The 23,942-nt window shown below is 53.6% G+C and overlaps 2 protein-coding genes across 4 annotated transcripts; one reads left to right on the top strand and one right to left on the bottom strand.

The window, feature by feature from the left end:
• The first annotated feature begins 4,410 nt into the window (after positions 1–4,410).
• Phox2a (paired like homeobox 2A) lies at positions 4,411–8,786 on the top strand. Its single transcript, XM_005074028.4, has 3 exons — positions 4,411–4,757; positions 6,770–6,957; positions 7,788–8,786. Exons 1-3 carry the CDS (start codon positions 4,541–4,543, stop codon positions 8,223–8,225), a joined length of 843 nt encoding a protein of 280 aa, XP_005074085.1. The 5' UTR covers positions 4,411–4,540; the 3' UTR covers positions 8,226–8,786.
• On the bottom strand, positions 8,714–23,284 carry Inppl1 (inositol polyphosphate phosphatase like 1). Of its 3 annotated transcripts, XM_005074029.4 has the most exons (29): positions 23,186–23,284; positions 22,006–22,401; positions 19,385–19,448; positions 19,146–19,296; positions 18,520–18,640; positions 18,148–18,288; positions 17,897–17,990; positions 17,712–17,801; positions 17,499–17,597; positions 17,248–17,398; positions 17,064–17,170; positions 16,653–16,755; positions 16,362–16,558; positions 15,960–16,077; positions 15,497–15,593; positions 15,068–15,206; positions 14,862–14,961; positions 14,674–14,762; positions 14,316–14,397; positions 14,098–14,187; positions 13,496–13,609; positions 13,304–13,392; positions 12,591–12,678; positions 12,341–12,496; positions 12,043–12,121; positions 11,810–11,950; positions 10,046–10,712; positions 9,680–9,813; positions 8,714–9,571 (listed from the first exon to the last, which is right to left on the bottom strand). In XM_005074029.4, the coding sequence occupies exons 2-29, from the start codon at positions 22,185–22,187 to the stop codon at positions 9,481–9,483; spliced, it is 3,774 nt and encodes a 1,257-aa protein (XP_005074086.1). In that variant the 5' UTR covers positions 22,188–22,401; positions 23,186–23,284; the 3' UTR covers positions 8,714–9,480. The 3 variants fall into 3 exon arrangements, with proteins under 3 accessions (XP_005074086.1, XP_040613625.1, XP_040613634.1); XM_040757691.1 differs by lacking the exon at positions 23,186–23,284 and having other exon boundaries at positions 22,006–22,428; XM_040757700.1 differs by lacking the exons at positions 9,680–9,813; positions 23,186–23,284 and having other exon boundaries at positions 22,006–22,429.
• Positions 23,285–23,942: the final 658 nt, after the last annotated feature.

Raw genomic sequence — 23,942 nt, 5'->3', positions numbered from 1 at the left:
CAGATGGGGAGAAACTAGAGCCTTTAGGAACTGTTGGTGTAAATGTAAATGACAAAGCAGTTCCTTAAAAAGTAAAAATAGGGGCTGGAGAGATGGCTCAGAGGTTAAGAGCACTGGCTGCTCTTCCAGAGGTCCTGAGTTCAATTCCCAGCAACCATATGGTGGTTCACAACCATCTGTAATGAGATCTGGTGCCCTCTTCTGGCCTGCAGGGATACATGCAGGCAGAACATTGTATACATAATAAATAAATAAATAAATCTTTTTTAAAAAAGTAAAAACACTGCTGGATTGGAGAGAGGGCTCAGCGGTCATGAGCACTGGCTGCTCTTGCAGAGGACCCAGGTTTGGTTCCCAGACCTACATGGTGGCTCACAACCATCTGTAGCTTCAGTTCCAGATCAGTTGCCCTCTTCTGGCCTTCAAAGGTACCAGCCACGCACATTATGCACAGTCACACATTCAGGCAAAACACCCATACACATGAAAAAAATTTTTTAATCTTTTTAAAATTTAAGTAAAACACTGTAGAATTACCATGTGACTCAGCAATTCTACTTCTGGACATAAACTACAAAGCAGCTGGGCATGGTGGCTCACAGCTATAATCCCAGTACACAGGAGGCTGAGGCAGGAGGATTACTGTGATTTCTGGGTAAACCTGGGTTTAAATAGCCCACCATTTCAAAAACAGGGGCTAGAGAGATATCTTGGTGCTAAAGAGTGCAGATTATTCTTTTTTGTTTGTTTGTTTTTTGGGACAGAATTTCTTTGTGTAGTTTTGGAGCCTGTCCCAGCACAAGGCTGCCCTTGAACTCACAGAAATCTACCTCTGCCTCCCAAGTGCTAGGATTAAAGGCATAAACCACCACTGCCCGGCCCAAGTGCAGATTATTCTTGCAGAGAGCCTGTTCCTAGCACACATGTCTGGCAGCTCACAACCTGAAACTCCAGCAAGGAAGGATCCAATGCCCTCTTTTGGACCCCACGGGCACCTACACACTTCCATACGGGCACCGACACTCACATGAATCCACGAAGACACACACACACACACACACATACACACACACACACACAAAATAAATATTTAAAATAAAATAAGAAAATTTGAAAGGAGAGCCTAATCCTAGTCGGTACTCAAGAGGCAGAGGCAGGCAGATCTCTGTGAGTTCAAGGCCATCCAGCACAACATAGTGAGACTCTAGTAATAATGAAAAAAATGTGAGTTGGAGAGATGCTTGGGAGTTAAGAGAACATGTTGTTCTTGAAGAGAACCAGAATTCTACTCCCAGCACCCACATGTTTCACAAACATCCATAACTCCAGTCCCAGGAAATCTGGTGCCCTATTCCAAACTCCATAGGCAGCAGGAGCAGATGCGATACACATAAATACATGTAGGCAAAACTGTATACATAAAATAAAAGTAATAAATCAGCCAGGCAGTGATGGTGCACAACTTTGATCCCAGGACTTGGGAGACAGAAGCAAAGGCAGGTGGAGCTCTATGAGTTCAAGGCCAGCCTGGTCTACAGAGCTAGCTCCAGGACAGCCAAGGCTACACAAAGATACTCTCAAAAAAAAAAAAAAAAGCAAAATATAAAAAAATAAATAAATGTTTAATGGGTTATTTTTATTTTTGTGCATTGGTGCTTTGCCTGCATATGTGTCTCTGTGAAGGTGTCAGATTTTCTGAAACTGGAGTTACAGACATTTGTGAACTACCATGTGGGTACCGGAAATTGAACCTGGGTCCTTTGGAAGAACAGCCTGTGCTCTTAACTGCTGAACCATCTCTCCAGTCCCAAAATAAAATAAAAAATAATTTTTTCTAAAATAATGAAAAGCAGAGCATCCCAAAAGTTACATACCTATGTGCCCACATTCATATCAGCATTATTCACAGCAGCTAAAACATGAATCTACGTATCCATGAATGGATAACTTTTTTTGTTTTTGTTTTTTTAAGACAGGGTTTCTCTGTGGTTTTGGAGGCCGTCCTGGAACTAGCTCTTGTAGACCAGGCTGGTCTTGAACTCACAGAGATCCGTTTGTCTCTGCCTCCCAAGTGCTGGGATTTGGCCAATTTTTTTTAAGTGCATATAATTATGATGGAAATGTAGTCAACCTTAAAGGAAGCAAATTCTGACATAGATAAAGCAAATTCACACATAGATAAACCTTGGGAACATTATGTGCATTGAGATCACAATAAGGTAGTGTTTGATTCCATTTTATAAGATATTTAGAATATTCAAAATTACAGAGATGGAGCTGGGAATGTAGCTAAAGTGCTTGCCCTAGATTTGATCCCCAGAACCTCCCATGAAAGTGAGTGCAGTAGGGCATGCACACAATTCCTGGTACAGGGTTAGGGTTAGGGGAATCGGACATTCAAGGTCATCCTTAGCTACACAGGGAGTTCAAGGCCACCTGAGGTGATGAGACCCTATCTCAAAAAATTACATAGACAGACGACAGACAGACATCAGAAGGGTAGTTACCAGAAGATGGGGTATGGTTAGAGAGCTATTGCTTCATATATGGAGTTAGGATTTTAGAAGATGAAGAGTTATGGAAATAAATATGGCAGTGACACTGTAGTGCTATGTATGTAACATAATGAATAAATTAACAACACTGAACTATACAATTAAAAATAGTTATGATGGTAAAATTTGTGATTATGCATACAACCAACCAAAAATTGGGGAAAATGGTCTGTGAAATACTCCCCAAAACTCCTGACATATAGTACTTACAGGAACCCAGGCTTGTGTCAGGCACAGAATGAGTAGACTGGGAAATGGATGAACTGAGGGCTGTGGTCCCCACTGTGCCGGTGAACATAAGGGAAGAGGGATTCCAAGAGTGTTCCTCCTAACCAGAGGACTTTGGTGACAAGGACAGGGCCCTCTTCTGGCTTCAGCCTGGGTCTCTGACTTCCTGTCAGCAAGACCTAGTATAGAAACCTGGAGACTTGGGGTTGGGGACTAAGGAGGAGGGGCCCAATTCTTTCTTCAGGAGAGGCAGAGGGGTTCTGCTTATCCTCCAGGTAAAGCTGCTAGATGTGTTCCATTACTCCGCAGCCTGGAGAGCTGGTGAAAACCCTTGGAGGGTCATTCTACCTGATTTTCCAGAAGAAAGGGCCTCTGGAGGGTAGAAGAGAGACACTAAAGGACAGAAAGGGGGTCACTACCATATTCCTAAGGTTTAGCATCCAACACACACACACACACACACACACACACACGCGCGCGCGCGCGCGCGGGTGCAGAGGTCACAAGTTATAGGGGAGGACCACAGAGCTGAGGAAACAGGGAAGGGCGGGAGTGGCTGGACCCAGCAGGTGCAGGCTCCCGCGGCCCTCGGGACAACTCAGGAAGACCTCGGCCCTGCAACTTCCTCCCCTTATGCCTCCCCCTCAACAGCCTCCACCACAGTATCTTGGCCGCCTTCTGCTCTGGCTCACATATCCCAGCTCTCAGGAGGTTCTTTCTCTCCATTCATCCGACTCGGTTCCGCTGGTCTGTCTCAGGCCTCGCCAGTCTAAGACCATCCTGTGTGTGGCCTCACTACGATTGTCTCTGTTTTGTCTCAGCCGTCTCCGGCGCTCCATCACAATCCAGGTTGCAGTCCACATTCACGTCCATCCGTGTCCCTGTGTCTCCATGCATGTCTTTCTCCATCCTGCTGGCCTCCTCTCTCTGCTCGTCTCCTTCTCCACCACTGCCTTTCTCTTCTGTGCGTTTCACCCTTGTCTCCATCTATACATCCCTCTTTCCCCTGACCCTATCACGGGGTCTGTCCCCTTCCTTTTCTTTCGGTCTCCTCGCTGTACCCGTTTCCCCTCCCTGTCCCTGTCTCAGACTCCATCTCTTGTCTCTTTCACGTCCTTGTCTCCATCCCCCCTCACTCCAGGGCAGCCTCCGCAGTCCTCGCAGGGATAGGACCTAGCTGGGGGCGGGGCTGAGGGGCCAGATCGGAATAATTCGGTTATCTGGGAAAATTGAATTAACTTCTTCACACCAGCACCGAGGGGCCTGCCTCCCTAGCTTCCACGGGGCCGCAGGTGGGAGGCCCAGGAACGAGGTCGGGACCTCCTGCTGGGCATGACGTGTAGGGATCGAAGGTCTGGACCAGATTGGGGCAGGATAAGGTTCTCTTGGGATGGGGTTCCGCGCATCCCCTCCTGCTCCTCGGGAGCCTTAAGAGGGAGACACGAGCCCTTTAGGGTGGGGGGCCGGGGTGGCTAGGGGTGGGGTCTAGGGCGCTCAGGCCCCGCCCCGCGGAGTTCGCCCCGCCCCGCCCCCTCCGCGGGGTCCTCCGCGTTAAAAGGCGCGCGGGCTGTCCGTACTGCACTTGCGTTGCACCGGGGCAGAGTGCGGGCCGCGACGGGGCGGGCGGACTCTCGGGTGCTCAGAGCCGGTCTCAGGTCCTCTGCTCCTGGAGCTCGAATCCCCCATCCCGAACTCCAGCAACCCGGACCCCAACCCGACCCGGCCGGCCCGGCCCCCGCCCCCGCCCCCTCGGGCCGATGGACTACTCCTACCTCAATTCGTACGACTCGTGCGTGGCGGCCATGGAGGCGTCCGCCTACGGCGACTTCGGCGCCTGCAGCCAGCCTGGCGGCTTCCAATACAGTCCCCTGCGGCCTGCCTTCCCCGCAGCGGGGCCACCTTGCCCCGCGCTCGGCTCCTCCAACTGTGCGCTTGGCGCCCTACGGGACCACCAGCCCGCGCCCTACTCGGCAGGTGAGCGCAGTCCCGCCCCAACCCTACCCCCGAATCCCACAGAACCTCCACTCCTGCCCTACTCTGCAAGTGAATGTGACTGTACCCCCACAAACCGCCTTCTATCTATGCCCCTGGCTAGATCCTCCAATGCACTTTGAGAACCCCAGTAATTAGGAGTTTCTTCTTGGCAGGGATGAGCCGCACCCTCTTGTCCCTCCCGTTCCTCTTTCTTCATGCCAAATCCCTACCCTGTGCCTTTCGGATCAAAGAAACAGGTCCAGTTCTGGGACTTTAGCTAGGCCCTTTGCTTCCCACCTACAAAAGCGACCACCAAGCATCTCCATTTCCCCGTAGCCTCGGAATGGACTTCCAACTCCGTCCAGTCAACTCCCATCCTTAGCACCTGTGTCCTAGATGATGCCGCTCTCAACAAATATCCCTTCTGCAGCTGAGCTGCCCAGACGGGACCCTTTCTAGAGCCCTTAATACCATCTTTCTAGCCTCTCCTTGCCCTTAGACCTGTCCTACCTGGGCCCAGATCTTCCGGCATCACCAAAGACCGATTCCCATAGTCATAGAAAAGAAAGGAGCCTCTGTCATTGAGCCGCTTTCATTTCCACATTCCCTCCAGCCTAGACCTTAGCTACAGGCCAGCAAAACCCAGGAGGAGGTTCCCACCTTCATTCAAGTCCTTTGATCCAAGCAAGTCCCTGTCCAAACCCTCAGCATCACTCAGCCTTTCAGGCATCCCTGTCCCTTCTGCCCCACCCGGCTGGCTTCCTCGTCTCTTATCTCTTGCCCTCCTGGGACGATCACAGGAACCCAAGAGGAGGACTGGGGTTTGGTGGGGAAATAAAGACTTGAATTTAGGGAAATAAGAAACATTAAGGCGAGGTCCGAGACCAAAATGGGGATGGGAAGATTGGTGATCCTGGACCCGGCAAGAATGGGGATTGCAGAAGGGATCAGGAAAAGGGTTTGTGAGGCTGTGGGTGGGTTAAAGTAGAGAGATGGAAGCACAAATACGGCCCCGAGAGAGAAATGGGTGCACGGTGTTGTGAGATAGGTGGTGGGAACACACATTTTGGGAGATGGGGGGCAAAAGAGGTGGAAACAGAGATGAGCCCGAGGGAGATTAAAAAACTGGAGACAAGGTTTAGGAAGATGGGACAAAGAAGGTGATTGAGGAATCCCAAGGACAATATAGAAACTTAAACCAGACTTGGAACCAGATATTTGAAGATGCTATCTGCATAGGATATAGGAGCTGGGATAGGATTTAGAGGAGATGGAACACAGAGAAAGTGACTGAGTGGGATAAAGGGAGCAAAGATAGAAAAATCTGGGTAGGTGGGAATAAGAACCCCCTCAATGGGTGCAAAGAAAACAGTGAGAAGTTGAAGAGATTCAGACGGAGGAAAGTGAGGAAGAGGAGAGGAAATGTCTGGAGAAGAATGACCATCGGGATGAGAAGCAGAACTGAGGAACTAAGCCTCGGGAAGGAGAGAGATGGGCTGGGGTACAGAGAGCGGGAAACATCGGTAGACAGCAGTCAGTGACAAGATAGACCTAGCTGGAGAGTCTCAAAGGCAGAGCCAAGGCGTGGGATTGGTTAGTAGGGAGACTTTGGTGCTGATGAGATCTAGCAGACATACCCGGCTCATGTGATCAGGGAACAGGACCTGGACTCCCACAGGAACGGTGCCTGAGGAGAAACACCACCGTGAAGGTGGCAGGCTGGGAGAGGGCAGTGGAGCGGTAGGGCTTGGAAGAAGGTGGAGGGAATTTGGACATCGGACCCTTAGTTGGAGCTTCTCGTTTGCTTCAGGGAACACTTAAGCCCCAGGTATCCCTGATGATGATTCAGCCTTTGGGGACACTTGGCTGGAGACTATTGAGGACCAAATAGCGGGCAGGGAGGGGTTATATGCGATCTCCTCTAGGGCAAGATACTGGGGTCTGGGGGACTGAGATCAGCTTCTCACGCACTTCTCTTTCTTTGCCCCTGCCCTCGCGCACACCCTCCGCAGTGCCCTACAAGTTCTTCCCGGAGCCGTCGGGCCTGCATGAGAAGCGCAAGCAGCGGCGCATCCGCACAACGTTCACGAGTGCGCAGCTGAAGGAGTTGGAGCGCGTCTTTGCCGAAACCCACTACCCCGACATTTACACACGGGAGGAACTGGCGCTCAAGATCGACCTCACTGAGGCTCGCGTGCAGGTGCGTGGATGCACTCACGTGCTGTGCATGCGCTTGCTAGAGGAGGGTGCTGGAGATTAGACACCTGGGAGCCAGGGACAACTACAGCTTGAAAGTCAAGACAGTTCAGGTGTGGCTGAGCGACCAGAGGAGGCAGCGGGCCGGGACTTGGGCTCTCAAAGACCAGAGCTGGGTAGCTTCATTTTGCCTCCGACTCGGTGTTCCTACATTCCTTCTCCCAACCCCCAAGTTGGAGGTTTAAGAATTTTTACTCTGAAGCCAGGAAGCAAGGCGGCTGGGTTGACAGGGGATAATGGGTAGGATCAGGCCAATCAGTACTTTTAGATAGCGGACCCAGCGTCGCAATTTGGACTCCTGAGTCAGTAAAGTTTAAGTTTGGGGCAGCTGCAGGGCGGACAAAAGAGACTTGGGCGTGCAAATCCCAGCTGGCCCTTTTTGACAGAGGCACCCTACCCAAAAGGTCTCCCAGGACCCCGACCCACTCGTCACTGTCCTAGAATGCTTCAGGCGAATGCCCAGCTTCCTAAAAAGTTATTCCTAGGGTGATAAGACTGACAGCAGAGCCCCTTCCAGAAGACCAAAATACGGGGAGGCAGCGGGGTCTGAGGGTGAACAGACCGTAAGAACAGAAACCCAAGGGCCTGGAGGAAGGAGCACCACAGGCGGGAAGAATGGACCGGGCGCTGAATGGAATGGTGGAGGGCGGAAGGCTGTGGATAATAATCCGAGATCGATCCTTTCTGGACCGAGATCTCACACGCGCCTAGCGGCCCGGGGCTGAAGTGCTCCTGGTGACCGTCCTCTGGGTTGACTGGCCCCTGTGCCCACAGGTCTGGTTCCAGAACCGCCGGGCCAAGTTCCGCAAACAGGAGCGCGCGGCCAGCGCCAAAGGCGCGGCGGGAGCGACGGGAGCCAAAAAGGGCGAGGCGCGCTGCTCGTCCGAGGACGACGACTCCAAAGAGTCCACGTGCAGCCCCACGCCCGACAGCACCGCATCGCTGCCGCCGCCGCCCGCACCCAGCCTGGCCAGCCCGCGCCTGAGCCCCAGCCCTCTGCCCGCCGCGCTGGGCTCAGGCCCCGGGCCCCAGCCACTCAAGGGCGCGTTGTGGGCGGGGGTGGCGGGCGGCGGGGGTGGCGGGCCCGGCGCCGGAGCAGCAGAGCTGCTTAAGGCCTGGCAGCCGGCGGAGCCCGGGCCCGGGCCCTTCTCTGGAGTTCTGTCTTCTTTTCACCGGAAGCCCGGCCCCGCCCTGAAGACAAACCTCTTCTAGCCGCGGGCGTCTGGAGGCACGCAGCCTGCCCCAAGAGACACCCCTACCCTACTGGACCCGACAGTCTTCCCTATCCCGGCCGCCTGCCTGGAAGCGCCCTGTCGTCCCCACTGCCCAGTGTCTGATCCCTAGATGTGGCCTCCCCTTCCGTTGTAAAACAATCTTGTCTTCACCCACCCGCACCCAGCGGAGAGGAGTATTCACACCGGGATCCCCTCCAGGGCGGCCAGAAGTCCTGTCTAGCTTGGCTTTCTTAGGAACCGGGGTCAAATTACACCTGTCCCTAACAGTGCCCAATCATAAAGGGGCCTAAGAAGCTGAAGTGACAGATCCTGCTTTTCAGCTGAGTCAGCCACCCCTTAAAATCAGCAACCTGAGGGGTCCGGTTCTCATCCCTAGCCAGTCCGGTGCAGAGGGTAGACACACACCACACACTAGAGGGGAAGGGTCGTCGGGAACGGAACAAAGTGGCTTTCCTTTCCCCTTACTTTCTTTGAAAAAACTTGTAATTTATTAAGGTGATTTTGCTCAATCCAAATAAAACTTAATTTATTGAAGACATCAAGCCGGCAACCTTTCCGAGTGCCCAAGATGGGATAAACTGTTGGCAAAAACCCTGTCTCCCAATGCAGTGACAACCAGCGAGGCTGCTTCCCTCTCTACAGCAGACTGCCACGCATTCCTTGGGCAAGGGCACTGTGGACCAGAGGTACAGCCAGAACTAGGTAAATCTGCATTTTATGGCCGAGGTCCTGCCCCACCCCAATAAAATTAATGTGCCCTCCCTCTCCAAAACCCACACAGAAAAAACTTAAATAGATGCAGCCCAGTTCTGGGCTCTTCCTTCATTTCCGGAGGATGTCCCTAGAGTAGGAGTTGCAAGGAGGAACTCTTCCCGTGTCTTGGGTCCGAGGGAGGGAGGTGGAAACATTGGTGTTAGTGGGGACCAGTCTGTACCCAACTATACCCCACAGACAACCCTGAGGCTGGGAGATGCCCACACCAGAGTAACCAGCGTGCTTCATTATTACCACAGGCTACTCAACTCCCGACCCTGGACCTAAAAGCTAGGTGGGGAGCTCTTTGTCCTAACTAGAACATCCCAAACAACTGGGCAGTAGGGAACACTGGTCCCCAATAAATAGACAGAGATGCGCTGCCACGCCCCTCGGGACTTTTCAGCCCATGGTTGCACATGCCCTTCCCAAAGGGGAAAGAAAGAGCTCTGCTTTTGTAGCTCGGCAGCCATCTCCTATCACTTGCTGAGCTGCAGGGTGTCCAGAAGAAGGCGCTTGTGAGCAGGATCCTGCACCCCAGCTTCCTCCAGGTCTTCCTCAGTGATGTCACTGCAGGAGTTAAGAGAAGCTGGGAGATGGGCTAAGAGGTCCTAGGGCCCACAATCCCACCCTTGAGGCCAGACACCCCGCCCTGTCCACCTCCAGCCCCGCCCCCACCTGAGAAACTCCAGGTCGTCCCAGCCATTGTGCACCAGGCCCTCCTCATAGCGTTCCAAGCCGATGGCCCGCAGCCAGGCACCCATGCCCGCCTCTCCCAGCCCGCTGGCCCGCCCGCCCTGCGGGCACGGAGCCTGAGGAAATATAGCACGTTAGGGGGAGAACTAAGGGTGGCTCCTCACAGAAACACATGCAAACAAGCCACACTGTACCCATGCTCTAAGGGGAAAGAAGGCAAGAATGAAGCTGATTCGTGTGTCCCCAAAAAGCCCGTTACCCAGCTACAAGCAAAGGGGGCTGTAGACACCAGTGAGTTCTGAGTGACAGAATGAAGGAACACTGCCCATCAGGCTCTGGTCTACACACCTCCTCTGCCAAGTCTTCTTGGATGCTTTCTCGGATGCGGGGTGGTGGGAAGCTGAGGGGACGGCCATAGTCGGAAGGCCCTCGGGGAGGCTGCAATTCCAAGGGGCTGGGGAGGAGTGCCGAGCGTCCAGGCCCAGGAGCATAATCTACCTCACTGAGTGTTTTGGCCATCTGCAGTACTGAGCAAGATCGGTCATCCCCACTTGCAACCTCCCCCAAAAAAGTACTGGCAGGTGAGGTGCCTGGGGGTAGTGGTGGCCTTGGATGGGCCTTGGGAGGTGGTGGACCACGGGCCTCACCCCCGCTTCGGCCCCTGACCACTGGCACCGACAAAGGATCCAGGCTAGGGGGCAGGAAGATGGCTGAGTCCGGCAGTGGTGGAGGTGGGAAATCTGGAGGAGGCAGTGTGCCCCCAGAGTCCTCATCCGATGAGCTTCCCTCTCCTGCACGAGGGGTCCGGTGGCGCCCAAGCTGGGGAGCAGGCACTGTGATGGCCACTTTGTTCTTGGTGGCAGGTGGGACAGGGGCCCTGGCAAGTGAGGGTGGGTCCAGGGGCAGCAGCTGATGCGGGACCCCTTCCAGGACATAGTAGGCAGGGTTATTGAAGCTGTTCTTGGGTGCAGGGGCTGCACCTCCTTCCAGCTCGGCTGTCCCCTCTGGCTTCAGCCTAGTTTGAGAGCAGGAAACCGTCAGAACCCAAAGTAAAAGCAGGGGTGCAGGGAGGGAGCGGGAAGAAGTGGCAAGTCCTGGTCACTGAATTGCAGTGGCCTTGGGTCAGGGCTCACTCTGAGCCTTTGATTTCATGATCTCTAAAACTGGATGGGGAGTGTTGAAGGTAAAACCCTAACTCCTGTCCTCACATACTCACTTCTCAGTTCTTTTATGATGTTATAACTGAAACCTGAGCTCAAATGGGTGCAATGGGTGATAAAAGCCTCTCATAAGAGTGACCAAAGCGATCAGAAAAGCCTCCAGACGCTGGTGAGGGTCCTTCTGCAGAATCCTACTCAGGTACAGGTTGGTGTTTCACCCACGGAACACTACTTCCCCATTAGACAGGACCTCACAATTTAGCCTAGACTAACCTCAAACTCTCAATCCTCTTGCCTTAGTCTTCTCGGATGCTGGGAGAGTGGTGTGTGCCAAGATGCCCAGGCCCAGGACATTGCTATGTGGGAAGTTTTGTGGCCCATTAGATTTGGGAAACTTATTAAACAAGCTTTAAGTTTCTTTTTTATCCATATTCTCGGGACATTTGCTAATACATAATAATGAATGAACATCTAAAAAGAAGAATCTAGCAAGAAGCATTTGTCAAACTTTTGGCCATGAACCCATTTCCCCTGGGGCCTTTTGTTAGGTCAGCCTCACAAGGTGGACCCTGAGAAATTTCACAGTGAGGCTGGGCCTTCTCTAAACACTTCAAGTTGTATCTGCTTTGGTTTGTTTGAGTTTGATTTTTGTTTTGGTTGTTGCATTCATTTGTAACTGAAAATGATTGTGAACACCTAATCCTCCTGCCCCATCTCCCAAATACTGGGATTATAGGCCTTGGTCCCATGCCCTAGCTCTAGAACCAATTTCTACAGAATTGAGAGAAAACACTGTGCTCCTTCTGACTCAGAGTCACACCTAAGGAGGCCTGGCTGGCCACTGTCACCCTGAGGTATCAGAGTACTCAAACAGCAGATCATCACCTGGCCGGCCCTGAGAGCCAGGCATAGTAATGGACAGAGGTAGGGGATAGCAAGTTTCTCCACTCACCTGGGGTTCAAAGGCTCCTCCCTAGGGGCTGCTCGGGGTGGGGCTGGGGGCCTGCCAGTTGGTGGTGGCTTTTCAGGCTCTTCAAACAGCTTGGACAGTGGACAGGGGGCCTCTGTGGAAGTTGGCTTGCGGCTCCCAGATCTGCCGGGAGTACAGAACAGAGGGAAAATGTGGAGGTGACCAGAAGCCCCCAAGCGTCCCTTCTTATGATACTCAACATAACCCTAGCTCACCTGTGATCCTGGCTGCCTCGGGACACTGAAGGAGCCTTGCTTTTGGCTCCTGTCTCATCCTTATCAATGCTGATCCATTCTGGGGAAGCACAGAGATGGGAAACTTAGTGAGGACTTGGGATCCTGGATCCTAGGAATATTATGGGCACTGGGGATATCTAGTCCCCTCCCAGCTATCCCTCAGGGTAGACCCATTCAGTCATAGCTTCTAGTACACAGGATTCCAACATGCTGCCACCCTGGGTCTGCCCACACTACGACATCACATGCCCCACACCCTGCCCAATGGAGCCCCCACCATAGAGCCGCTCACGGGTGCCCAGGCGCTCTGTGGGCACCCGCACCTTCATGGAGCCACGGATGTTGCCTGTCTCCTCTCCACGGTGGGACAGGAAGGTCAGGAACTGCTGGGCCGTGCTGCCAATCATGGATTTGAGCGCAACCACGCACTCCCCTAAGGAGTAGATACAACAGACGAGCAAATTGCCAGACTTTTCTAGGGTGCCACCTGGTTTCCTGTACCCCTGGGTACCTCCTGCCCCCCTCACCATAGGATTCATAGCCATCCATGGACTTGACTGTGAGCAGGAGATGCTGGTCTTGTAGATACTCGATATCAGCCAGAATTGGCTTAAGCTGAGGAACAGAGAGGCCCAGTGAGAAACAATGTCCTAAACATCCCATCATGTCCTTCCCACATTGATCCTGGCTCCACTCACCCCTTGCCATAAGGCTTGTTCATGCTCATTTTTTAAAGATATTTTTATTTACTTATTATGTTCTGCCTGCAGGCCAGAAGAGAGCACCAGATCTCACTACAGATGGTTGTGAGCCACCATGTTGTTGCTAGGAATTGAACTCAGGACCTCTAGAAGAGCAGCCAGTTCTCTTAACCTCTGAGCCATCTCTCCAGCCCCTCATGCTCACTCTTAAAGACACAGCACTGCATGGCCTTTCATAGCATTTAACGTCACTATAATTAATTAATTTTCTATGCCATCAATGGACAATACTAGCCATTTATCAAAGGTTCAGAAAGCATTTATTAAACAAATGAATAAATAAGCAACAACTCGGTTCTACAGCTCCCAAAGATGTAACTGTCTTTATCCTTTTTCTTACTTGTGTACAAAAGCACACACATACATATATCCCCTCCATCCTCGCTCTCCCTCCCAAGGAGCCCCGCAGTGTGCTGGGCTCTGCCTCATGCTCTCTGTGCCCCTCTATCTATAAGTCTGGGCCCTTCCTACAGCCTCACCGTGGGCAGCTGGCGTGAGGACCACTGCACTTTGAGGAAATTGATGTTGTCACTGCTCTGAGCATCATTCTCGAAGCTCTTCTTGTACTCTGGGGTGAAGGTGGGAGGACCCAGCTGAGGGGCTGACCACTCTGAGCAGCCTGTGACAGCCCACTCTCTCTTGGCCCACAGCCAGCAATGGCCCCCTCTGACCTTCCAAGCAGGTAGAATAGAACTCAATGAAGAACTTGGTGCGGCTGGCTGTCTTTACTATGGCCTCAATGCTCTCAAACTCAATGTAGGCCTGGTCTGAGGTCTTAGAGAGTCCTGAGGGAACAAGGAAAGAACTGTAAGCAAAAAGGTCAGGATGCTGAGCTTAGGACAGAAAATTAGGGGCCCTGGCAGATTTGAAGATACGACAAAAAAAGAGTCTCCCAGTCCTGAGTCAATAGAGGGACCTACAAACCCAAACCTGGGGCAGAAAGACATGCCAAGCACGAAAAGTTCATGTCAGAAGGCATGGGGATCAGAGTGCTTCTAGGCCTGTCTGCCAACACTATGGCATCTGCAGTATCTGCAGGCATACTCAAAGCACATGTATGACAGATACAGACACACAGGTATGTCACAGCATTAGAGGTGTCCCATCATTAGAGATGACCTAAGCTCAGACAGCCTCACATATCATAGGTTCAGAAATAGTCCCGCATTCCTATGAACACACACCCAAACATGTATGTGTGGTCAGTCAAATCCATCACATCCCTAGGTCACTGAATGTGCCCTCCCACACATCTCCACATCAGGACAGGCACCTTTCTTGGAGATGAACTGGGAAGTAACTCCAACCTCAAATGTCCCAAACACAGGAGAATGGTCGCTGGTGACGATGTCATCGGTGCAACCTGTTTAGGGGGACAGGAATGGGGGCTCTAGAGAACTATCCCTACTCTCTGCACCACTTTCCAAAGGAGGGCTGAGGCAGAATAATGACCACCCAGTGTCTCCCATCATCCTTTCCCAAGGCTCTGACCATAGGAGTTGCAGATGATGTGGGTTTCGGGATAGGATTTCCATAGAATCCGGTCACACCACGAAGGCACATTGGTCCGGACCTGTGACAGGAATGGCAATGTGATCAGTCCTGTCAGCTGGGAGTCTCAACATGGGTCCCACTCAGAGCTGACCAAACCCCACTCCTCTTCTATTACTGGACCTGGTACCTGCCTTCTTCCTTGGATTCCCAAAATAGCCAACATCACATCACCCCCAAAGGCCTCAAGGAAGCCATAAGCTGAAGTAGTAATTGCAGAGACTCAGATCTTTGATATCCTATCGCCCAACACTCTGAAACCACAGGGAGGGGTCCCCCAATCTATATTTTCACTCACCCCAGTTGGCTTCTGCTTGTGCCAAGCGTATGTGTCCCTGGAGCCCCGCTCATAGCGGTAGGTGGGTGGGAAAGAGATCTCCTCCTCACCTAAAGAGAGCAGAGGACACATGAAGTTCATGGCTCCAAAGACCCAGGCGTATTCCAAGTCTCAGGGCCATCACTCAACACTGCCAGGCCCCTACTCACTGAATCGAAGGAAAACCTTGTGCTTTTCTCGCTCCAGGTTGAGCTGGTCCACCCTGAGCAGGGGATCAAACTCTCTCCTACTAATGTAGTTCAGGATCTCCTGGGGTGCAGACACAAACACCAGAGGCTTGCCTCTTGAGAAGAACCATGCCAGCCTCCCCTCCAAATGCCCTCCTTTACAGCCACCCACCAGGCCCTGCTGGCACCTGGATATCCATGTCCAAGCGGTAGTTAAGGTCCCCAAACCAGAAGAGATGAGTGAATCGCAGAGAGATGTCAAAGGCACTGAGCTGCCGATCACCCAACGAGAGCAGACGCAGAATGTCTAAATAGTTCTGGTTCCGCCTATAGTGGAGGGGCCAGGGCAGATACCCAGAGTCAGGAAGGAGGGACAACATAAAGGTGAGAAGTCTTTGGGGTCAGGGATGGGCAGGGTTGAAGGTCCCTAGAGACAGAGAAAGCAGGTAGGGACAGGCTCAAGATCAAAGCATAGACAAGATAGGTCCTGAGAAGATGGGAGGAGGTGTCCCTGGGGACAGGAATATAGAAAGTCAAGGCCTGGGCAATGGGAAAAGGAATGGATGTCTCAGGAAAATGGAGGATAAGAAAAGAGACATAAGGAGGCTGTCTCTCACCGGGTGGTCTTCTCATTTCCTGAGGTGAGATGGCAATTCACAAAGCCAAATGAGGTGCCATTGAACATGAAGGAGACACCCACGGCTCCCTTGTTCCCTATCAGGACAGGAAAAAGAAAAAGGATCACCTAAAGAGGATCCCGACTGTCCTCTATCCCTCCAAGCAGCATGGTGGGCATTCCTCCCTTCCCCAGGACAGACAGACAGACAAACAGACACACACACACACACACACACACGCACACACACACACGGACGCACGCACATGTGCACACAGACATGCACCCCTTTGCTAGGGGTCTCCCTTGGGGCTGGAAGAGATTTAGGATGAGAACATACAAAGTTCAGAGTATCCCATATATGAGAAAACTGAAACCACGCAAAGTGGGAGACCCCTGGCGAGGAGGCAGGAGGCGTGAACAGAAGAAGCATGTCACCGTCGGGGCCCGCCTGCCCTGCTCACCCAGGGTGTTGGCGATGCCAGTCTTCACACTGGATGTACTGACATGGCTGATACGGTTCTCGTGCTCCGGCTTAACCAGCACTGCCACCTTGATGTTCCACAGCGATTGCATGGCAATCTATGGAGACAGTGTGGGGTCATCCTTGCCTCAAGCCAAGGTCCCTGCCTGCATTTCCCGTGGCCTATCGTCTCGTCAGTCACAGACTAGGAAGGTTTGCTATCCCTTTCCAGAGTGAACAAGAAGAGCATCCTTTCATAAAATTCAAGTTCAGCCTCCCAAAGGAAACATCAGGGCTTAGAGGGAAAGTCATGTGAACAGTACTCCCCAGGGCCAGCCATGAAGTCAAGCAGAAAACACAGTTGTCTGTGAGAACAAGGGACCAGGAAAGATAAACCCCTCACCGGGCGGTAATCCAGATCTGTAAGCTCCTTGAGGCCCCCACGCAGCAGATCCAGCCACTCTCTGTCGCCCACTGAGTTCTCCTGGGTCCCAAAGACATAGATATCGTGGGGTATAGTGACTGTGACCTCATCCAGGGCCTTCCCCAGCCCCTTTGATGTGAACCAAGATGTCACATTTTTTGGAGGTGGTACACTTCCTGGAGGTGGAAGGGAGGCAGCAGGAATTAGAGGGGTGGGTCATGCCCCAGTCCTGGGCCAGCCTCCTCCCCCACCACAACCCCTGGGCCTGACCCATGTTCCAGGTGCCTATGAAGACAGAGATCATGTCCGGCTCATCTTGCTTGGAATGCTTGTTCTTCATGAGTTGCAGAAGCTGGCAGAAGGCTTCTCGCTTCTAATGGGGGGAAGGGGGATACAGCAGCCAGTCAGGGGCAGGAGGCACCCTTATCTTTCCACAGGGACACCCTGCTCTGTGGCGGGTATCATGAGAGAAGGGTCATACCTGAGGTTCCCCACTGTACACATACTATGACAGCACTTACTGAATATTGCTCAAAAATGATTATTCGAATCCAACTTTAGGCTGTCTACTCTCAATACATACCCTGCTAAAAATGTCAGGCCCGCACCCCATATTCCAATAGGAAATACACTCTGGAGACTCCAGCAGGCCCCAATACCCTGGCACAGGCTGCAACTCACCCGGGCACTGACAAAGATGAAGTCCTTGCGCTGGGTCCGATCTTTCTCCTTTTCAAACACGACACCCAGCTTGTTCTGCACACGTTGGGATTTGATGAGCTGGCGGACTAGGGGAATGAAAGGGGAGTCACACAAACCTGTGCTGCCAAGCTGCCCACATCTCCCTACTCTGGCCCTAGCTCACTTCGGTCGTGTGTGAAGGTCGTCCAGTCCTCCTGGGAGTCTCGCTGTCTCCTCAGCAGCACCAGCCTCCCACCCTCCACATCCACGCTCAGTGTGAACTTCTGGGACTTCCCGATCTTGGTCAGATCACCCAGTGTCACATCCAGCTTCACCTGTAAGACAGGAGTGGAAAGGTTGCTGCTCAGACCTTAGACGGAGGTATCCCTTGCCTCCAGCCACCTTTTGCCCTGTGAGGCCCCACCTGCCATGTACCTCAAAGGCCTGAACAGGGATGGTCTTGGCCTTCCTCGTGGAAGGCTGCAGTGGAGCAGGGGGTGCTGTGGAGCTCATGTCCTGCAGCGCCTTTAGGGCCTGGAGGGGTGGGGAAAAGGTGAGGCAAAGGCACTTGCTGAGGGATGCACAGGGCGGGGCTCCACTGATGCTGGGATAAGTGACTACAGGGGCAGGTGAGGGCAGTCAGTCCACCTTCTTCTGGATGCCTGACAGGAAGTCCTTTAGCACAGATAGCTTCAGCACAAGGCTCTCCAGCTCTTGCTCTCCAGTCTGCGGTAAGCTCTGAGGGGCGAGAAAAGAGGGTGATTCCAAAGCAGAAGCCCCGCCCCCGAGCTCCAAGGTGTGTGCGCTTCCTGGAGGCTTCCCTACAATCCCACCTGCTGCTGCAAAAGGCGGGTCACCATGGACGAGCTCTGCTGGTCAAACACCTTCGACAGGATCTCCAGGCCTGACAGGACCTTGTCCACCTCACTAGAAGAGACGGAGGGGTGAGAATCCCTACCCTGACCTGCTCAGGGAACATGGCAGTGACTGAGTGTGGCACTTCCATCTTTAGTATACAGTAACAGGGCACAGGGGAGGAAGTCAGGACCAGAGTGCGACACGTGGGCTCAGCCTTCCCAAGTACCTGTGCAGCCTGCGGCATGAGGTGACAAGTGTACGGGTGAGGTGGGGCAGGTTGCTGGCTCCGCCTCGTACAGCCTCCAGGTCCAGCCCGTAGCTGCCCTTCAGATACTCATGTGACACAGTGCTGAGTCCGTTAGGAGTGCTTCCAGGAGAAATAAAGAGTCAGGGGAGGTCCTGCCGACTGTCACTGGCATCCCTGCTCTACCCAGTACCTCAGGTACTGGAGGCAATCCGAGTGGAATATGCCAGAGTTTCTGTCTCTGGAGCTGAGATGGGTTGGGGTCCCTAGGAAGGGGGCTTAGACAGTCAAATGGGGAAACAATTCTCAGAGAAGGGTCTTCCTGCTTAGCAGACGGGGCTAGGAGGGTCTCACCTCTCAGCTGCCGGAGTTGTGGGAGTCTCGGGGGGTTGCAGGGGGATGCTGGGCCCCACAGGGGCAGAAATGCTGGTAGAGCCAGAGCGCGGGGGTAGTGGGGGCTTCTCATCTTCCACATCTGTGGACAAGGAACAGTGGGACAGCAGCTTTGATTCCATGTTATGTGACAGGAATATGCCATGGCTGTCAGAGACTTCCACAGACAAGAGGGTACACAGTGCGTGTGGCACCACGGTGAGGGGAAAGTGGGAGGCGGGGATGGGAAGAAACAGGGAGAGTCTAGGGCCTGGCAAGGAAGGGATTTTCCTTCTTTGTGTGTATATGTATGTGTACTGTGCAAGCATGTGAATACATGTTAGCATGGATTCGTGTGTGTGTGTGTGTGTGTGTGTGTGTGTGTGTAGGCTAGAGACTAATATTGAGAGGCTTCCTCCATCACACTTTACCTTATTTATTTACTGAGGGATTCCCAGCCCAAGGCTACCACACCTACCCACCTTTTATGTGGGTTCTAGGGATCTGAATCCACTCTTATCCTGGCACTCATGTGGTCGGGGCTCTACCCACTGAGCCATCTCCCCAGCCCAAGGAAAGGATTTTTCATGCTGTGAGATGAGCAATACCTGAGGCATCTCGGTCATCTGGTGGGTCTGGCTCTTTCTCCCCCTCTACAGGCAGCAGCAGGGCACAAACAAGACCCTGGTTGGGTTGAGCGTACAGGCCTATAAGCTCGCCCAGGGTCTGGAATCGGCGCACAGGAACACCCTGTGAGGTCTGAAGTAACAAGGATGGCAGAGTCAGCCAGCAGGTCCCCAAGCCTGAGGCTAAACCAAAATTAGAGATCACCGATCTGAGCTCCTACCTGCACAGCCAGGAAGTCCTCTCCATCAGGCAGAATTCGATATGTGTGAACATGCTTTTGATACCTAGAGCAAAGCAAGGACCAGGACCTGTCACCTCCAGGCTAAGGTCTGAACACCAACAATCTCTTCTTCCTACTTATCCTGGTACCAGGCTGACCTCTGGCCCTCTCAGCTTAGACTCTCTAAAGCCACTTGTCCAGGATGCACAGGGTTAACAATGGGGCAGCAGTCACTGTCCACCCTCTCAGTATTGCCAGCAAGAGCAGGAATAACCAGGCCCCCTTCCCCACACTCCGACCTACACAGCCTCTATGCTTCCACACCGCAAAGCCTGAGAAGCAACAGGCAGTTCTTTTGTGGCCTCTACAGCTGTCTAAACAGCCCCTCTGGGCTGCGGTACTGGTCTGGGCCCCCCGCCAGAGTAAAAGTCCTCAGAAGCCTAGTTAGCTCCTATTTGCATGCATGGGCAATGTGCTAACACATGTGTAAGGCTCTGTCTGTTTATGTTGGTGTCTGCCTCCACTGGAACTGGGTGTGCCAGGGGCAGTTTTACAGGGGATTGTGGGGTCAGTAACCTAGGGCTGCTTTCTCTCCTTCTCAAGCAGCAGGAAACTGGAATGACCCAAGGGGGACCCCTATGGGAGACTCAGCCTCTAGGAACCCCACGCCAAGAGGGGTGCTGGCAGATGGCAGCAGCAGCTGAGCAGGTGACAGCTGAGCCAGGCACAGACAAAGTGGGGGTGGAAGGCTCCCTTGACCTCCACACCTCAATGAGGCGCTGGGGTCTCTGTCCATGCGGGGCAGATATGGGTGCTGGCTCCAGAGAGGACCAGACACGACAAGGCCATTTTCTCCCTAAAGCTAGCCCAACCTTAGTCAGGGGAGATTACTTTGTGGTGTCTGGATCTGTGTTTATAGCAATAATAGTTGCACAGTAACCAAACCCTGACTGCTTTATGCATCTCACAAAGCTTATTTCATATTCACACTGTGTAAAGCAGACATTCATATTTCTATTCTCCAGAAGAAAAAACTGGGCCTCAAAAGGAAAAAATGATTTGCCCAAGGTCACAGAACAAATAAAAGGCAGAACTAAAACCAGGGCAGAAGCCAGTCATCTGTCAGGGCAGGGGCGTGTCTTGAATGTTATTTGTGTACATATGATGTGTATATAGGTAAGCATGTATTTGGGAAGCCTAAGAAACCCGCTTCTCACCCCTTCTGCCAGGCCCTGGAAAGTTACACACACACACACACACACACACACCCCTGTACCCCCAAATGCCTTCTGCTGACAATGGAACCAGGATCTCTCTTCATTGGGACAATAGTTCCTCACCCAGACAAGGGCCCCAGCTGTCCCCCTCCCACTCAGACAGCTGATCCAGCACCTGCCCCTGTCCCCTCCCTAATTAAGGGATCTGTTTAGAGGTGGCTAGGAGGCAGGACTCTTGGGATTTTCATGGGCATAAGATGTCTGGCTTTAGTCTCTCCTCACGGAGTGTGCCTCTGACTTGTTGCAAAAGCTGAGGTTTACAGGACCCCTCACTCGGCAGGTCAACTGTCAAGGTTAAAGTTCTCAGTGTCTACACTACTAGCCTTTGGAATCCCATAATCCTTTGTTGTCTTAGGTACTGTCTGATATTTAACAGCATCTCTGGCTTCTGTCCACTAATACCCACAGCCCCATCCCAAGTGTGACAATCAGAAATGTTTGTTCCCTGTAGGCTGGGCCACTGTATTCCCAAAGATGTCAGAAGAGGGGAAAATGGAACAGAGGAAACGGGGTTTGAGAGTGTTCTCACTAGAGCTCAACACAGTAGTGCCTAATGCTTTCTACAGAAACCCACTCAGTATTGAACTGTGGCTCAGGGAGTACAGTACAGCACTCGGGAGGCAGAGGCAGGTGGATCTCTGTGAGTTCAAGGCCAGCCTGGTCTACAAAGTGAGTTCCAAGACAGCCAAGGCTGCACAGAGAAACCCTGTCTCAAAAAAAGCAAAAACAAAACAACACTGCAAAACAGAAAGTACACCACTACCACACACAGCTGCCAGGTTCGGCCACAGGACCAGGCCCACTCAAAATACTGCCAAGTCTAGCTTTACACTCAGCACTCATTCATGGCCAGATAGCCAGAGCTCAACCTGAAGTCGAGATTCACTCATTGATTGATGAAATGAAGGTGTTGTGTCACACAGATTTACCCTGCTGCCTCTCCAAGTCCTCCTCTCAACACCCACTATTCCGCCCTACCCCACTGGTCCCTCTGCCCCCTACTGCCTACTGACACATGCTTTTAAAAGAACTGTACCCATGTGGAACATGCATGCTATCCCCTGTGCATCTGGGGCACCGGGAAGTCTAAGCAGGTCTGCCACAGTCTGCCGGCATTTCTTCCCATCACACCCACCCAGGGCTTAAGAACTCTGGCCTCCGGCCCCAGAAAGTGCTCTCAGACAGCAGGAAGTGCTCCCCTCTATTCTTCCTCCACCCAGTGATAAAGTCAAGGTCTCCACTCAGGGGTTGGAGGCGGGGCTGCAGCCCCATAGCTCCAGTCACCCACTACCACGATGACCACCACCACCAAGGAACACTTCGGCGTGCACCGGCCCTACTCACAGAACGCAGAGTGCGAAGGCCCCCGCCACGCTCTCGCTGTCTCGCACCAGGAAGCTGCCATCGCGGCCCGCCCGAGCCAGCAGCTCCTCCGCCGCAGCTCGGCTCAGGTCTCGGTGATACCAGGCAGGGGCCGGGCTGCCCAGGGCGCCCCCGGGACCCGGCGCCCCACACACTGAGGCCATGGCCCGCCTTGGGCTCAGCGCCGCCGATGCCTGCCGCCCCGCGCCATCCGCCCGGCAAAGCTTGGAGTCGAGGTTGGGGCCGTGCCTGGGTCCCGGGCCTGAGGATCAACTAGCCCGAGCGAATCCGAGATCGGGGCTCCACGCCCGGTCGCACCGGCCGCCTCTATCTCCGCGCAGCCGCCTCCGCCGCCGCCGCCAGCAGCGCCGGCCCCAACTTGAAGAGAAAGAAAGAAAAGTTTGTTCAGAGGCGGCGGGGGAGGGGCAGGAGCGAAGCTAGGAGCTGGCCGGTCCCCTCCCCCCTCTACTCGGCCCAGGTCCCGGGCCGCCCCAGCCCCCAACGTCTCAGCAAGGACGATGCCCCCACACTCCTACAGGACTCGCTCCTCCCAAGCCCCGCAATTATCTTGCCCCCCACCTCAAGAAGATCCAGTTCCCCGTACCCGCTCCCGGACAATCTGAGAGTCCCAGCTTTCCCTGCTGAATTCAACCCTTCCAACGATTCGCAATGAAATGACCCCTAATCCCTGAAAAAGTCTGATTCTACTAACTACATCCTTTTCTACTCGGCACCCTCACAGCTTTGCGAGATCGGAGTTCTTAAAGGAAGACTCCAGGATGAACCTCCCCAGAAAATACTCCCATCATCCGAGCAAACAAGTTCCCCCAACTCTTGTGAGCACCTTCAGACTTGAACCCCCAAACTCCGATCCCTGACACATCCCACAAGACCCCTTCCAATGAGATCCGATACCCCATACCCCCCCCACACACACACACATGCACCAGGTCCAGTATCCTCGAGTCCCTCACGCACCGGTCCCCGCAGGCCCTCCAGTCTGGCAGAACCCTTCCCCCATCTCCGCCAAGTTCCCTGGCACCACACCCCACACCCGCAGGCCCAGGTTCTGCAGTCCCAGACCAGGAGGACCCCCTAGAACATCCAGGGGGAAAAAGTTCCCTCAAGTCCCAGTGCTTCAGCCGCCGCGCGCAGGCCCCACCTCTGGGGCGACTCGGGTGACTTCTAGCCCGGGAAAGCCGTTCTGGACTCCCCGCGGCCACTTAAGATGGCCATCCGCCGCCACCGCGCACCCCGCGCCTTCCGCCCCGCCCGAGCCCCGCCCCCGGAGCCAGCCCCGCGTCCCGCCTCGCTCGCCCTCGTACGGGTCCCGCGCCGCACGCCCGCAGAGTGACCTCGGGCCAGTCTCGGCTCGTCCCTGCGTCTGAGCTTCCCGCTCTCGACAACTGGGGTAACGTTATAAGGGCGGACTCATTGGGGCTCTGCCTGTAAAGCTCCGGGCCTGGCACGCTGCGGGCGCTCCCGGACGGCGGCTATTTTTATTATTAATTAAGGAGTAAAGAAGGTGACAGCTGTGTAAACTGTAAAGCGCGACTGGGGAATGAACGGGTATTATTAGCACCGCCCCCGCCCCGGCTACTCCCTCCAAGTCAACAAACTTGCGACTCGGTGGGCCAGGTGCGAGCAGGGAGCTCCGGAGACCCGGGTTGCTACAAGCTCTCATCCACCCACCCCTAGGAGAGAAAAGGGGGAGCGGCGGGAGAAGGTGGGGCGGAACCCAAACGGGGCTCTGGCCCGCCCCATTTCCCCCCTTAAAAAAGACCTGGATGGTGGCGGCGTCTCCAGGGATTTCTCTTCCTGCCCCGCCCCTCTGCCCCCTGGTTCCTTAAAGGCGCAGGCCTCTAGCCGTTCGGCTGCAGCCACCAACTCCTGGGAGACTGTCGAAGCATCCCTTTAAC

This window comes from Mesocricetus auratus, unplaced genomic scaffold, assembly GCF_017639785.1.
Source record: "Mesocricetus auratus isolate SY011 unplaced genomic scaffold, BCM_Maur_2.0 Super-Scaffold_4256, whole genome shotgun sequence".
NCBI classification, from domain to species: domain Eukaryota; kingdom Metazoa; phylum Chordata; class Mammalia; order Rodentia; family Cricetidae; genus Mesocricetus; species Mesocricetus auratus.
Note: the sequence above shows the minus strand (reverse complement) of the source record. Positions and strands in the feature narration are given on the sequence as shown.